General features: G+C 41.5%; 1 protein-coding gene across 3 annotated transcripts in view; it reads left to right on the forward strand.

The window, feature by feature from the left end:
- Nucleotides 1–15,379, forward strand: part of PDE7B (phosphodiesterase 7B) — a 169,496-nt gene that overhangs the window by 76,561 nt on the left and 77,556 nt on the right. Inside the window, exon 1 of one of the 3 annotated variants that reach the window (XM_015621418.3) lies at nucleotides 10,698–11,041. The exons of the other annotated variants lie outside the window; for them this stretch is intronic. Within the exon in view, the coding sequence (XP_015476904.1) occupies nucleotides 10,804–11,041 (238 nt within the window). The 5' untranslated portion in view covers nucleotides 10,698–10,803. Of the gene's footprint in view, nucleotides 1–10,697; nucleotides 11,042–15,379 lie in introns of those variants that run through there. 3 annotated transcript variants of the gene reach the window in all.

The following is a 15,379-nucleotide window of genomic DNA, read 5'->3' on the forward strand; positions in this document are numbered from 1 at the left end:
GTGAAAAGACAAAAATCACCTAAAATTGATGTACGTTAAATAAAACAACTTTTTACCTTTATCATTTAAATATATGAACTATGAGCTTAATATTTTTCATCTTATCTAGAAAATTATCACCTACTTGATAAATGTCTGCTACTTTTTTTCTTTTTTTTTCTTCCTTTTTTTTTTTTTTTTTAAATAAAATATAAGTAATTAGCCATACTAAATAGCTACCAGTAACTGAAGGTGTATATAGTTACAGGTGTGTGTGACCAGAGAGATGGTGGATGTCTCACCTCTGGAACCATTCAAGGCTGGCCTGGACAGGCCTCTGAGTGACCTGATCTAGTTGAAGATGTCCCTCCTCATTACAGGAGCTTTGGACTTTAGATGACCTTGAAAGGTCCCTTCCAATCCAAATGATTCTACAATTCTCTCTTACCATGAGTTTTCTCCTGTATATCTCTTAATTGTTTAACCATGCTTCAACGGGAGAGTTTCTGCCAATTCCTCTATCACAGTACACTGGTCCCAGCCACAGGAAAGGACATCAGCTGCAGAGCCACCAAGGCAGGGGTTTTACCACTACTGGTTCAAAGATATTTGGGGATGCTATCAGGTTTTCATCTGCAGGTCACTGAGCTCCTTACTCAAACCCATCCTCATTCTTGCATTCACATTTTCCAATGCTTGCTCTGGCTTCCACACACTTTCATAGACAAAATGTTCAATAAGATAGCTCCAGCAAGCTGGGTTAGTTTTTTTCTAGTGGATTCAAACTGCCTTAGAAAAGGCAGTATTTTTTTTTTTTTTCTGAAAAAATAAATTATTAGCATTTTTTTTCTATAGGGGAAAAGTTGTTTCCTATTTCTCATTTTGTTAAGAAAATAACCAGCATTACATTCTGACCTTTTCTGGTAGTTTTCCTTCACTATTGTTTTGTTAATTTATTTAGGTTTTAATATTCTAACATGTTTATTCAAATATTATTCAAATACCAGGTTAAATGTTATTCAAATACCAGGTTATAGGACCACTTATTATAGTGCAATTTCTTGAGGCTATCTCAACAGAATACTCACTACATCAAAAGGACAAAAATATTTTCTCAGAAGTCATTTCCTGCAAAAATTTAAATTCTGCTTGATGGACATTTGGTTTTAACTTCTAACTTCTAATAAAAAATATCTGACATTTTTGTAAAACAAATTCTGCTTTCCAACTTGCTACTGCTACCATTACTACAATTATCTTAGGAATTGTATTCTGATCTAAGGAACCAGGATTTAAAAAATAATATATTAATGAACCAGCAGCCAGTCCTAGATCAGCACACACTTCTGTTTCTGATATGACTAGAAAGGGAAGTTTATGTTCAGGCCAAAATGAGACTTAAAGAAGTATTTCCTATTGGACTTACTCAAGCACATGTTATAGCATAGTTGGAAATCTGATATTTAACCATTAAGAAACCAGCTGATGTAGATGCCAAATGTCAGCAAAGGAGATGCAGTTCATTTTCCAATTCATTGTCACAGGAAACTAGCGGTTTAATAAGGTAGTAGGCCAATTGATGCTGGATTTTTTTTTCCACACAGTCAGAAAATCTGGTAAAAGTTACATCACTTCCTTGCCCACTAGCCCTGCTAAATTGCTTCTTGTGCCCGTGTTCCAGCTGAAGTTTGAAATATTGAAGGATTCCTTTCCTTTTCTGAAAAGCCAGTTAGTGGTGGCTGAAATCAGTTTCATCTGGTATTACCTGAACATGACTTTAAAAAAAGCCAGCAACAACTATGTTATGGGTTTCATTGAAGTGCATAAGTTCCTGCTAAAAATAACACAAACCATTTTACTAATTTAGTATATTCACAATATTCCATTAAAAACAAGTGAAAAGATAGACTAGGCCATTGTTTGGACTTTTTTTTTTTAAACTCTGATTCTGGGACGCAGTAACAAACACTCTGCAACACCTCTCCACTATTCTAAGTGCTCAAGAGCTTCTGTATGGATAGTGAATACAGAGCTGGGGAACAAAATTGTCCCTGGAAGTTCAGTGCTCCCTTGAGCATTGAAATTGTCTTTCCTTGGCTGATGGAAACCCACAGCAATCTCCCTCAGTCGGCTTCTCTGAGTGTGATCAGAACTGTACAGATAACTCAAATAAAAGGGTGACTTTTATTGGAGTTATTAAAGTTTGACACACCCATGCTTCTACAGAGAAGACTGCACTTGTCATTCTAAGGATCTGAGCTTGATTTCTGAATTAAGCATCTTCAGATTGCAACTGGCAGACACTGATTGTGGGAGCAATCACTCTTACATTTAGCTTTCATCCCCACCCCAAGGTGGCTGAAAATGGTTTTGCTGTTTCTAGAAGATCTCTGTCAGCAGAAGGCAACCTAAGCGTAACCCAAAAGTCTTACAATTGTAAGTAGCCAGTGATGCCTTGTAGTTGACTTGGCACATGATACTGCAAACCTCAGAAAAATAGATTGAAAATACTGCAAACTTCAGGAAAAAAAAGCACAAGCAAATGTGGTTCCTAGTACTGAACAGGTGGTTCAGGTAATGAACAAGTAAAAGGGAGACAGAACTTTTGATTTACAATCCCACTTAAAAACTTTTGTAATTGCACTACTACTGATGGAAAGAGATGTTTATGGATGTCAATACCATGACCAAAGCTGACATTTTGATATGTGACTATGGGTCTGGTGAAAAATCTGCATGTAGAACAGTATTTACATGACCATCTTCTCAAAATAACCTGATTACTTTCTTCTTTTACTAAGCATTTGTGTATTTTTAAATATATCTTGCAATTGCTTTGTATCTAAATTATTATTTATATCATAAAAGCTGTACAGAGCCTGGAAAAATGATGTGTGATTGCCTGGATTGGAAAAAAGTAATTGTAACAGATATCTTAGGAAACACTTGAAAACGTTTATGGTTCTACACATTGTCAGGATATCTTGGAAAGCATAGTACAGCTGGAACTACTTTACCAAGAGCAACCTGCCCAAATACATTTGAGAGAAACAGGTTTTCCAGAAAGCCTTCCCTCCATCTGCAGATCTAGTGGAGAAAGCTTTTCCTTCCAGGCTATCTGCTCAAGAGTTTTTTCCTTCCACAGCTTCATCAGTATGAATATATTTCAAGAAGAATCTGTAGTGAAGAAAAGAACCAACGTGTGTTTGCATGATTATCAGTGGATTTTGAGTACATGGTAATAAAATGCCAGGGCAGGGGTGACAGCATAATTCCAAAGCTGCTCATCCCAGTGGAGCTAAATTTACACAAATGCATTCGTAAGAAATGCAAAGAGCTTGATTACAGTAAATATGGCCTGATTTTGCAGTCATGAGAAACTAGGTCAAAGGGAGCTTAGTTTATCACTAGGATATTTGTGCATCATTGTTAGGCCTTTCCCACGACTTCCCAGCTGCATCTCCTGTCTATCCCCGCAGCAAACTGCACCCACTGCCGTCATGCAAGGTACAAAGAGGGAAATGAAGCCGTAGGACTTCTGTGAGAGGGCAAATAATGCCAGCTTTGGGATGTGCACCTCATTGGAATGCTGATGGGCAGGCAGCATAACGAAGAACAAAGTGTGGATACAACCTGAGCAGAAGTGTTGGAATGGTACTCAGGTATCGTAGATATTTAATCTGAAAAACCTAATGGCCTAGCTATTCAACATGACCAAAGTATCAAGATTATTTAGTCAGAGATGGTAATAAGTCCGCAACCAGAATGGCATTGAGCAAAATGCAATTTGGTTGTATTATTTTACTCTTGCATTGCAAATAGGAATAAATTTGGGAGAGTCTGCACCTATGCAATCCCAATGCTCATTATAAGGTCTAAACGGGATTATACAAAGAGCTAAATCTACTATTAATTAGTAAAGTCAGAAAGATAAAGACTGAAGAATAATCAGGAGTAGAGACTCTTCCATATTAATAATCAATAATTGATAACAATTGATAATTAATCATTAATAGTTAATAGTTAATAATTAATAATAAGTCAACAAAGTTAAGAATCGTGTATTAATTTTATTTAAAATAGTGCTTCTTTTCCTAGTCAAATCTAGTTAATCTCCATTTTAATAGGGAAAAGGGAAAACTCAGCTATCAGATCTTGTGATACCTAATTTTAAAAAGAGGGAACAAGCACTATTATTAGTCTGTATTTATCCTTATATTTATGCTAACAGTATTAAGTTTTCTTTGACAAAAAAATTAAACTAGATATGATTTAGTGCAGATTTCTTAGCTACTCACTTTTATAATTTCAAAAGACGGAAAAAGACAAAATCATAGTCACAAATCTTTTCTGTATATTATAACAAGCAAGGATACCACAGGCCATGCAGCCACCCATGCCATCTCATTAAGGTAAGAGGTTACAGAAAAAACATTTCAAATGTGGCACATCTCTCATCTTTCAAACTGCTGCAATCATTTTTAGATACATAGGTCCCAATCAAGATAATATCTACGCACATGCTCAGCTTTAAAGATGGCAGCAATCCCTTTGAATTCATTGAGACCATACAGTTACTTATTATTAGTTATATATTTAAGGGGTAAGTGTCTCTCACATAGTTCCTTTTTCTACTCAGCCTTTTTTCACGTATTCCCTAAAGGGAATACCGTGGGATGCAGAGGTTTTTCTTTTTATAGGGATGTTTCATAAAGATGATTACTAGCATGTCCACTGTCCCAAATAGCAGGTTATTATTTTCTACCTATCCAATTTCTACCAACATTTTCAAGCTGATGCAGTGTTCTTTACCTCCCACTCCATTACCCTAGTCCATCATTAAGCATCTGTTAAAATGATCACTCTGTAAACTCGGGGAATGAGTTTTTTCTAAATCCCTTGACTTTGCCTTGGATCAGGTAAATTTTGTTAGTGTGTAAGAATTAAAGGAGGGAATAAACTAACAGAGTCCATCAGATACATTGTGTAACACAATTAAATATCGTGCTGGCAATTCCCTTTTCAATTCCCTTTCAGCTTATCATTATTATTTTCTTATTATGGTTTCTTAAGGTGAGATGAATCTATTCTGTTATTTTCTATTTACTTTAAAGCCACATAGAATTTTGCTGTTTACTGTGGGAGATTTGAATCATCACATTCAGTATGCTGAACTTTTAATTTTCCCGAGTGAGCAAAGGAAATATTACACAACCTCACTTTTTCAAATTAGTTATGGACTTCTGTTTATTTCTTTACTGCAAGCATTTTTGCTTAGTTAATAGTACAATTTGTTAATCTTAAAAATTTATTCTTTCACTTGCACTAAGAATGAAAAAGGTATTTTTTTCCTTGCTGTACAGAACTCAAGCAATTCTTATTCCTCCAATTCCAGAACCTTTTCCCAAGGAATCTGATTAACTGATGAAAATAACCAATAGTTTATGAATCCATAGAACACTACTGCCTGTCTTCTACATTTTCCTGTAGGTGAGGCTCTCAATGTGTGATGCTGTACAAAGATCAGGCAATATTAAATAATTAATTAATTGTACCATCCTCTTAGCAGTTCAGCTCACTGCTCTGGACAGTGGGTTGGTAGCAGGCAAAAAAAAAACCTCTTCTACTGTGTACCTTTAGTATGCATCAAAGAAAAGTTAGTGAATTGCTGAGAATTTGTAGTAAAAATATTAAAATAATTTCAGGGTTGGGAAAAATGTTCGGAGAAGGAACTTAGAGAATTTTATATGTCCACTTAAGAGCAAAGACATAGCAACTGTCCTCAAATAAATATAATTGTTTTCATATTTAATGAAGTAATTGCAATGATAGCAATAACTAAGAGTAATTGTTCTTACTAGTAAGATTGACATAAAAATAACAGACATCTGGAAAGAGACAAACGTGGGGCAAAGAATAAGAAAATTATACTATGATTTTTAAAGTGATGAAAGAAACCTTCCAGGAGGTTATTAGAAAAAATTCTGCATAAATATGCCTGCTTATGTTTCTTCCGTCATATTCTTCAACTTTCTTAGGCACTCTGTCCGTTTTAAAAGTTACTCACTTGCATTCTTGTTTTCCCTGTTGCTCTGATTACTCTGTCCTGTAAATTTGTACCCTTTTTCTAAATTTTTTTATTTTGTTACTTTCTTTGTAGGGACCATGCCCCAGCACTTGCAATCTTCTCTTCTACATTAAACTCACCCTGTCTGAAACCTAAAATTTGATTCTGGTGACGGTGTCATCTCCTGGTTCTGACCCTAGGCAATGGCGTCACCTGTGGTCTCTGCATGACTACAATCCCTGGGACAGAGACAAAGGCATACTTTTCATAAGCAACTACTGATGATTTCACAAATAAGAGCCATCTAAAAACACATGCTTTACACTTTCTAAAAATCAGTATCTGATAGTCTTTGAAACTGGTCTCTGCATTTAAACTTCTTAATGTTTGTGAATCACTTAAAAAGCTGGCAGTATTTTTCCAAATTTTTTTTTATAATATTCTGTAAAAACAGACTATATAAAATCTTTTTAGGTGTCTGTTTGGAAATGCAAGTTCTGACACAAGGCAGCGGTGTGGGTTAGCTGAAATAATAGGAAAAGTTTCCAAAAGTAATGACTCTGCCATGCTAATAATTTATGAGACATTTATTCAAAATCAGCTATCAGATGGAAGTGGGAAGAATAATAGAATAAAACTTCTGCTTTACAATGGCCTGTTAATACAGAAAGGCAAAGGCGCCTGTACTCTAAGGAAGCTGTCAGCAAAGCTGCAGGCTGGAGGTTCCAGTATCGCTTACAGTACTGGCAAGAAGGAGACCACTGCTGGGGAATGAAGCTTGAGGAAGGAAGCAAAAGGAAAAGGCTGTGGGGGGGTAGAAGAAGAGAATCAAGGATCTTTCTTCACCATTCTTTTTTTACAGCTTTTGTGTGTCTGGACTGATTTGTTGTGGGAGAGCTGCTGGAGACAGTATATTTGGCAAAAGACAGGGTAGCTCAAAGCCAAAAGGATGGTGCTACTGACAGTTTAAACTATGGCTTTTCTCTCTTTTTTTCTTTTTTTTTTCTTCCCCCCTCCCTCCTTTTTCTTTGAAGGAAGGAAAAGCAAAAAGGGGAAGAAAAGAATTTGCAATGAAAACCAGAGCAGTGGGTTAACAAGAACCCTGCAGGCTTCAGTAGACTGGAAAGATACACCAGGCACTTCCTCTACCATCTGGCATGCAATTCTGCTGCTGCTTCTCTTAGTACATAACTTCAGAGTGAATAAGCAAACAAGTAAAACTTTTTAAGAGACACCAACTATGAAACACCAGCTATTAATCTGTCAGCTTACTCTCTTCCCTTTTCTCACACCACAGTATTCCTTTCCTCAAGTCTTTTCCAGTTCTCATGTCTACCTGTGAAACTATGCACCGCCTTGTCATGTTTTCAGATGACTCCATTTGCCTTTTTTTTGGCATTGGTTCTCAGAATGAATGAGGGACAGAGCTAATACATTTATATTTCTCTTGTAATCACTTAAGCTTCTTTAAGTCGGAGTCAGAGAGAAATGCAGTCGGTAGAAATAAAGCCATCTATCTCTGCTAAAGCATTTCCTTCAAATACGGCTGGAAGTGTGAATACAAAAGAGAAATTTTAGGTGAGTCGAGCTTGCTGAAGGACCATTCAAAATGCAGTTACAAATGGCTGGGTACATTGCTGTGTAGGAGGAGTATGTTTTATTTCTGATGGATTTTCTTAACTGAAAAGCATGATGTTAAGGTCACATCTTCAAGTTGGATAAATCATCACAGCACAGCTGAAGACAGAGAAGCAGAGAACTTACAAAATCTGAGCATTTTGTCAATTAGAGATCTCTGAGAGTGATGTAGAGATTGGTGCTAGAACTCCTTATATTCAAGTATAGATCTCCCAGGCTTTCCTGTGAGCAGTTTATGTGGCACCATTCTTATAATGAAAAAGTCAAAAAAGAAAGTCAGTTACAGCAAAATCTTGAATGAATTAAGGATAAGTAATCACTGAATTGGAGTACAACTGTGAAGCATTAGTTTATTAAGAATAAGATGAATTACTTTACAGACATACCTGTTAATGCCAAGCAACAATTTTAACGTACTTTTTTTCATTCACAACTGCTGATCCTTAAACTGTCCAGAAATCAGAAAGAAAACAAAAACTCCAGGCTGTCTAAAAACAGTTGTTTTCATTTGACAGTAATCTTACAAGAGAAAAAGTACATTTCATTAGGTTTACTACATAGCTTCTTGAAATACTGATACTATAACAAGAGATGTATTTCAATTTGGTTTTGGACTGGCCTCCTCCTTTGCACCTGTAGAGCTGTAAGTGAAAACAAATACAAAAATTAATCCTGATCCTATCCAAAAAACAGGTACCTACCCAAGTGACCCAGCCACAAATGATACAAAGCCTTTCACAGTTTTAAGGACACAAGAAGGTAGTATAGGTTTAGAAATCTTTTATTGCTGCTATCAAGAGGGCTGTCTAAGTTCTGTTAAGCACTTAAATATTCAGGTATTAATCTAAAAATTAGCCTGGACATCTGTGAATACATTGCTTTCCACAATGTCTGGTATATTTTATCATAGAATCATTATGGTTGGGAAAGATCTCCATGACCATTGCATCCAACCTTTGGCAATACATCACTTTGTCAGCTAAACCATAGCGCTAAGTGCCACTTTCAGTTATTTCTTGATCACTTTTTGCATCCAGTGAAGCTGGAAATGGCACAAGGATAGCCTTTCTTTCAGAGTGCTCTGGCACTTCTGCTCTTTGCCTCAGTGGGGACCACAAAGCACAGAGGTAAACAAAGAGGAAAAATAATAGCTGAAAAAAAGCTACTGCAACTCCTTGTTGCACAAAGCCAAAATGAAGTAGTTGGGGTGTAAGGTTTAAACCACACAGTAGACAGCGTCCTCAAAGTCTTCTGGATTTCAGTTGCCTAGTTTATCCCATTTTGATAGGAACAGTGCTTTAAAGAGTAATTGCATGAGACACATCAATATGAAATACCTAAAATATCACATTAAGCTAGATGAAAATAAAACAAATAAAATTTGCCTTTCTAGAAAATGATAACCACAGATTGTACAAATGTGCCAATGCTTGAGCTACTGTACCGCACATCATCTATTTCTTTGTTCTTAACTCCTTTGTTCAATGAGTCAGGATATCCTGATACAAAAGAGTGCAAAATATCAGCACAAAAACAGTACTACACTACTTTGGAAGTGCTTCATAATTTTCAAGGCAAAGCTACCAAGTGTAGAGGGCTAATAGTATGGCACTACAGTCTGAATCAAAACTTTAGCAAACCATTAGAGCTGGCACTTTGAGGTGGAGACATCAAGATAATCAGGGCAGAAATCCTGTTACAGGGAAACAGCATGATGTTAATATGAGGAGGAAAGACTTGTGCACTCTGTTTTCTACATGTAAGGGTGTTAAGTTTCAGTCCATTCTCTTGGCTTCTCTTCCTCTGTGAAGGGAAATCCTGCTTGTTGGGTGGTTTACTTTTCCATCTGGAGAGAAGGCAGAATACTGAATGTAACCCAGAGAAGACAAACGTATTAACTATGCACGCTAGAAAATGTCATAAAGCCCACTAAAATCCCATTAACTAAGTCTTCTGCAATTTTACTGAAAACTAAGTGCTGATGCAAGAGCTCAACCTCCACCGTCCGCTGTACGCTCCGTAATCTAAGGGACAGAGCAGTACCACGAGCAGGCTAAAGAGGGTATATTGTATAAAGGCAGTACAGATGTTTTGAAAATCGCGTGGCCCCTCCGGCGCCAGGACGCCAGGGAAGGGCCGGGCGCTGCTATGGGGTCTGGCCGAAGGCAGCCCCCAAGTCCGGGGCAGCCCTCGCTGACAGCTGCGCAGCCCCAGCACGCCACCTCTGCTGCTGCATGAGACAGAGCACTCTGCCGGGCTGCTTTGCCTTGTTTTTAAAGATTAGCGATGAATAATTGCCTCCTCATCGTAGTCCGGGAGCGACCGCTGCCACCAGGCTCTGTCCTAACGTGAACCCGTTCAGGTGCAGCTTTACAGCCCAAGTGACCGCGGGCTCGGGGCAGACCCCACGCCCTTTCCTAAACCCTAAACCCGTCCGTTCAGCAGCTCCCTGCTTTCCGACCCCTCAGGAGGCGGCACCTCCGCTGCCCCTCTGCGTGCCAGGTCGGGCTGGCGTCGGAGAGCGGGGCAGGCGGGGGCACCGCACGCCGCCAGCGCGCTCCTGCTCCGCTCCCGGCCCTCGCCGCGTCCCGTGAATCACCGCCCTTCCTCCCGCCCAAGGGCAGCCGAGGTGACGGCGGGCTTTGACTAAGAGGCCAAAACCCCCACCGGCTCCGCAGCCAGCTGGGCGAGGAGGAAGGCGGGGCGGAGGGGGCTCCCCCATGGCATCTCGGCAGGGATAAAGTCAAAGTGCCTCGGCCGTGGCGCTTAGCGGGGTGTGAGCTGCGGCCGCCCCGGGTGCCGCCCGCAGCAGCGGCCCGAGCCCCCGCCCCCGGGTCCCGGCGCCGCGCCGGCATGAGCGGCGGCCCCGCGCCTGCCCGGCAGCCGCTTGGCCCCGGCTGCAGGCGCCTGGCGGCGGGCTGAGGGCGCGCAGCGGCGGGAGCCGAGCGCGGCCGCCGGAGCCCGGAGCTCCTTCCTTCCGCGGGGCCGGGGCCGAGCGCGCCCCTGGCGAGGGACGGCGGCGGTGGGCAGCCGGGCGCCCTCGCCCCGCTCTGGATGCCCATCGCGGCTGCTCGGGCCGGGGGGTGGCTGCGGCTCCCCGGCACGGGGCGCGGGCCAGGATGCCGGTACTGGAGCGCTTCTTCCCCGCGGCAGAGCCGGGCAGGCGAAGGAGGACGGGGGAAGAGCCGATGCCCTTTCCCATGGGCAGCCTGCCCGGTTATCAGCAGGGGACCCTGGCCTGGGACTTGCCCGAGATGATCAAGATGGTAAAGCTCGTTTGGAAATCCAAGGGGGAGCTCCGCGGGGCGAAGCACAGAGGCGTTTCGGAGAGCGAGGATGCCCTGGGCGGTCCGGCAGGTAGGTTTCCCTCGCCCTGCTGCTCAGGGAAGCTGCGGAGCAAACGCCGCTGGGGGCCGGGGGTGGCGGGGAGCCGCGGTCGGAGCCGGACCGTCCCGGCGTGGGGCAGAGCCGCCGTGGCCGCGGAGCTGACAGAGAGCCCCTGCTTTGGGCAGCGCTCCGCCGCCGCCGGGACACGCGCACCGGGGGCTGTGCCGCGCCGAAGCCACGTCAGTTTGCCGATGGCGCTGCCCCGGCCGGTCTGATGCGTGGTGTTTGTACCCGGGGCTGAAAACCAGAGCGAGTAGCTCCGCGGCTCCGAGGCTGACCTCCGCCGGGGCAGCCGGGGCTCAGTGCCGGCGCCGAGAGCTCTCCCGGCCCGCCCGGAGCTCGGCAGCGGCGGCCCCGCGGTGAAGGTGACGGGGAAGCGGCGCCCCGGGGCTGCCGGGCAGCCCGGCCGCTGCAGGAGCTTTCCCGGCTGTGTTCGCCGTGCCCTTCCGAGAGCATGGCCTCTCCTCTTCCACCGGCAAACCTCTCCCCGACCTTTGCGTGCGCTGGGCTCCCTTCACACGACCGGCCCGCGCCTCCCTTGTGCGAAGCGGAGCGACTGCCTTACGCCTTGGGTTTTGATAACCACCACTATAAAAAACTTGAAAAACTCTGCCCTATGCCACTATTTTCTCTTTACATGTGGTATATTACTGGGTAAAGAGCGCTTGCTTTTTCATTAACTGTATAAATCTTGTCTGTCTTTTTTTTCAGATCTCACTAACACATGGCACATCATCACATGCTTTAGGGAAGTCCAGGTTAGACCTGCGATATTTTCATTAGGTAGAGATGAGTTTTCAGGTTAGCATGGTACTTCTAATCACTTGATTCTGCATCTTAATCTGTGCTCCACATTGCTTATGGTTCAAAACCTCTTGCCTTCTGTTGAAGTCAGGGTGATAGGCCTGTAGTTGTCTCAGTACCAGCTGGTAATTTTTTATTCTCCTGTAATTGCACTGCTGTGTTTTAGTAGACTTAATAAAACTGTGTGGATTGTTTCTTCAGAACTCTGGATTATCATGTCACTGTGGCTTGGTCATTAAATTCTTCCAATGCATTCAGTCTTCAAATATTGTGCCTCCACCTTCCTTTGGTGTACCTGTTATTGATACCTATAATTTGCAGTATTTTGTACCAGAATAATTTAAATTCTTAGGTAGAATCACCTCTTTGTAGATATTTTGAAGTGCTTGTTGTGTGTATGTATGTATTCTCTGTAACTGCCTGTATAAACCTGAATATTAAATAGGTATCGGTCAATCACTTTTGAATGCCTGCTGAGGTTGACTGTTTGGTCATTGTATATCTTTTATTTAAAATGTGTGCAGTTTAATAAAGAAATGGCTGGTCTGCTTCTGTTTTGAAAAAGGGGAGATAGGTCTCGGGCTCTGGAGAAGGTGTGCATTCACCCTACTCTTGGGAATCACTTCACTTTAAAAGAATAATAAGTAAGAGTGATCTGGATAATCAAAGAGGAGGTCATATTGCTCTTTGAGACTTGGAGCAAATCAGCTGGGAAGGTATTGTAGCCAGCCAGGGAGATTGAGGCTTGTGTGGTGAATGCTGAGTGTTCAGATATGGACCCTAATTAAGCAACCTAAGAAATGCTGCATTGCTTACACTTTATGTGTGAGTAATGGTGGTTTTTCAGAATGCTTGTGTTGTATCTGGTGAAATTACTTTCATTAGGTAACAAATGAGATTCACCTTCATATTCCTGCAGGCAACTAAAAATGAATGTGAATATACAGAAACAGATTAGTCCACTAGCAGGATGTGAGTAACTTACATTTACTCAAGTGGCCATTACTCGTATCCTGTGAGGGGACAGTCCTCTTCATGGTGCCAGAGCCTATTTCGTAAGCTCAGCTGACTTGCACCAGGACAAATCAGGGCAGAAGATGACTCTTAACTCTCAACACTTTAAATACGAATCATCAGACAGTTTGAGTGAACCAGACCTGGGTTGCTGGTTTTTCCTCCTCGGCAACAGTCATCCCAGTAGTTTTCCCTCTTGTGGTTTCATTTTAGTCACTTTAAGTACATTGGAGTATGTGGGAAAACCAGTAAATGCTGAAATCTTGTGTACTTAAATAAGTGCAGAGTCAAAGAATGCAGAAATGGGAAGAAGAGATAATAATTTGGAATGCTCGGTAGTTTGAGGTACACGGGTTTGTGTTTGTGTGGTTTTTTACACGTTTGATTCCTGAAAAAAAAAAAAAGAACAGAGCAAAACTTAATAACTTGAATCTTATAAGAAAGCCAGTAGTTAGTCAGGAATCAGATTTTCTTCAGGTGAAGTTAAAGCAAATAACTTCTGCTTGAGGTACTGCTGGCTAGGCAAATAAAGGTTGATTGTTCAGTAGTAGGGTTCACAGCACTTTCCACATCAAGGGCTTTTTCATTTGAATTTTTAAGTATTCATGTGATAACTCATGTTCTGTTATCACATCCTCATGAAACTACTTTGCTTACAGTAGAAGAGGAAATAGATATGAATTCTGGAAGGAAACTGTCAGGATTTCTGTCTTGCTTGATCATATTAATACAGATTTAGCTAAGCAAATTTCTTTGCCTTGTCCGAGTGGTCTGGAGACTGGGCTTTGGGCTGGCTTTCTAGAAAAGTCACAACCCTCTTAACCATAGATAGTGTGGAGGAGGAAGAGCTATATCTGCACATGATGTCAGTTCTGTGGATGGCAATGTCTTGGGGACCCGTTTAGCAGTAATTTACACCACATTCCCCTTTCCTGAGGTAGGAGTAGAGAGAAAACTATGTACGTGTCCTGGGTTCTCATATGTAAGAGCTATATCTGGGTCTTTCATCTTGTTCACTACTGAGAATAAGCTACTTGATCTCCCTGCAAAAAAAGGGTTTGCAATACATTGTGCAGCATGTATTTGGGATGAATGAAAAACTCGGATTTCAGTGATTGCCTGCCTGGGGTTTCTAATGATGACTTATTTTCACTTCCAAAGCAGTAAAACTCTCATCTTGAGCTTTCTCTTGTTGCAGTGCTTTTTAATGTTAGTATCAATTAAGACTACAGACCTTTCTCCTGCTCCTGGCCTGCTGTTGCTTAGTAACTCTTCCCCCCCCCCCCCTCCATTTCAATCCCTGACCAAATCAGCACAAAACTGAGATTTGTTGAAGACTCTCTCTGGCTGTGCCAGAAGCCATTTCTGTGGAAAATGGGTATAATTCAATGTCATTCCATACTGTGTTTCAAATAGATTATTTGTAAGCCAATGCCTTTTACTTGAATAAAATAACAGCATGGGTTGATATTATTACAGTTTAATTATTCAAATAATTCTGATCTGAAACTGTGTTGATCTCTAGGAGGGAACTGTGATCTGTTTATGACCCTAACTTTCTTATCACCCTCTCCTAGAGTTCAGCGGTAGCTTTGCATATCTAACAAACCTGATCAGGGAACAGGTACAGGTTTGCATCCAAGAGTCTTCATTACGAGTGTTAGCAATCTCTTAAGCTTCCAGTGATCATCCCAGATAACTCCAGAGAGACTTTCTCTACTGAGTCTTGCACATGTGCAGACATGCAAGACTTTGAGAGAAGGTGCAGTGCTACTAAGAATTACTGAGGGCTGTTGAGATGCTATGGGTTTTTTGAAATAACTCTGAATGTTTTTTTCCACTTACCTCTTTCTGTTGGTGGATGTTTTCTCAGAAATGTAGGTTCTGATTCATGTGTGCCTCATGCTTGTTGTTAGCTGGTGAGTCCCTTTGCCATGAGTAGGAAAAACAAGCAGGTACCACACATCACTCCTGTTACAGCTGGGAAAATCTCCACCAGTTATTGGTGTGTCTGTTTACCTCTCCTCAGTCCACTGTCTCCTTTACAGTTCTGTAGTCTATTCAAACTTCTTGCTTGCTCTTTCAAACCTTAGAGCTGTCTGCTGAGCAATCTTGTGATACACCTGCTGGAGAGGTCAGAGCCAAATCATGTGTGTTTCCTAGGTGGTTGCTTGAAGGTCTTCCTTAAAGTTATTCACAAGACTCCCAAAGACTTAGTTCTTCCAGGAAACATTCCTTCTTTAGTATTTCTATTTCAGTATTTTCTATTTTAGTATTTAGTATTTCTTTAGTATTTAAAAAATTTTAGCATGCTGTGCAATAGCTTTGCTGCGCATGTTAAAATAAACTTCATGCTTCCACTTCCTAGCATTGCTTATAGAATCACAAAATTATTTGAGTTGGAAGAGACCTTTAAAGACCATCTAGTTTCAACCCCCTAGGCATGGGCAGGGACACCTTCCACTAGACCAGGTTTCTCAAAGTTCCATT

Source organism: Parus major, chromosome 3, assembly GCF_001522545.3.
Source record: "Parus major isolate Abel chromosome 3, Parus_major1.1, whole genome shotgun sequence".
Taxonomy (NCBI): domain Eukaryota; kingdom Metazoa; phylum Chordata; class Aves; order Passeriformes; family Paridae; genus Parus; species Parus major.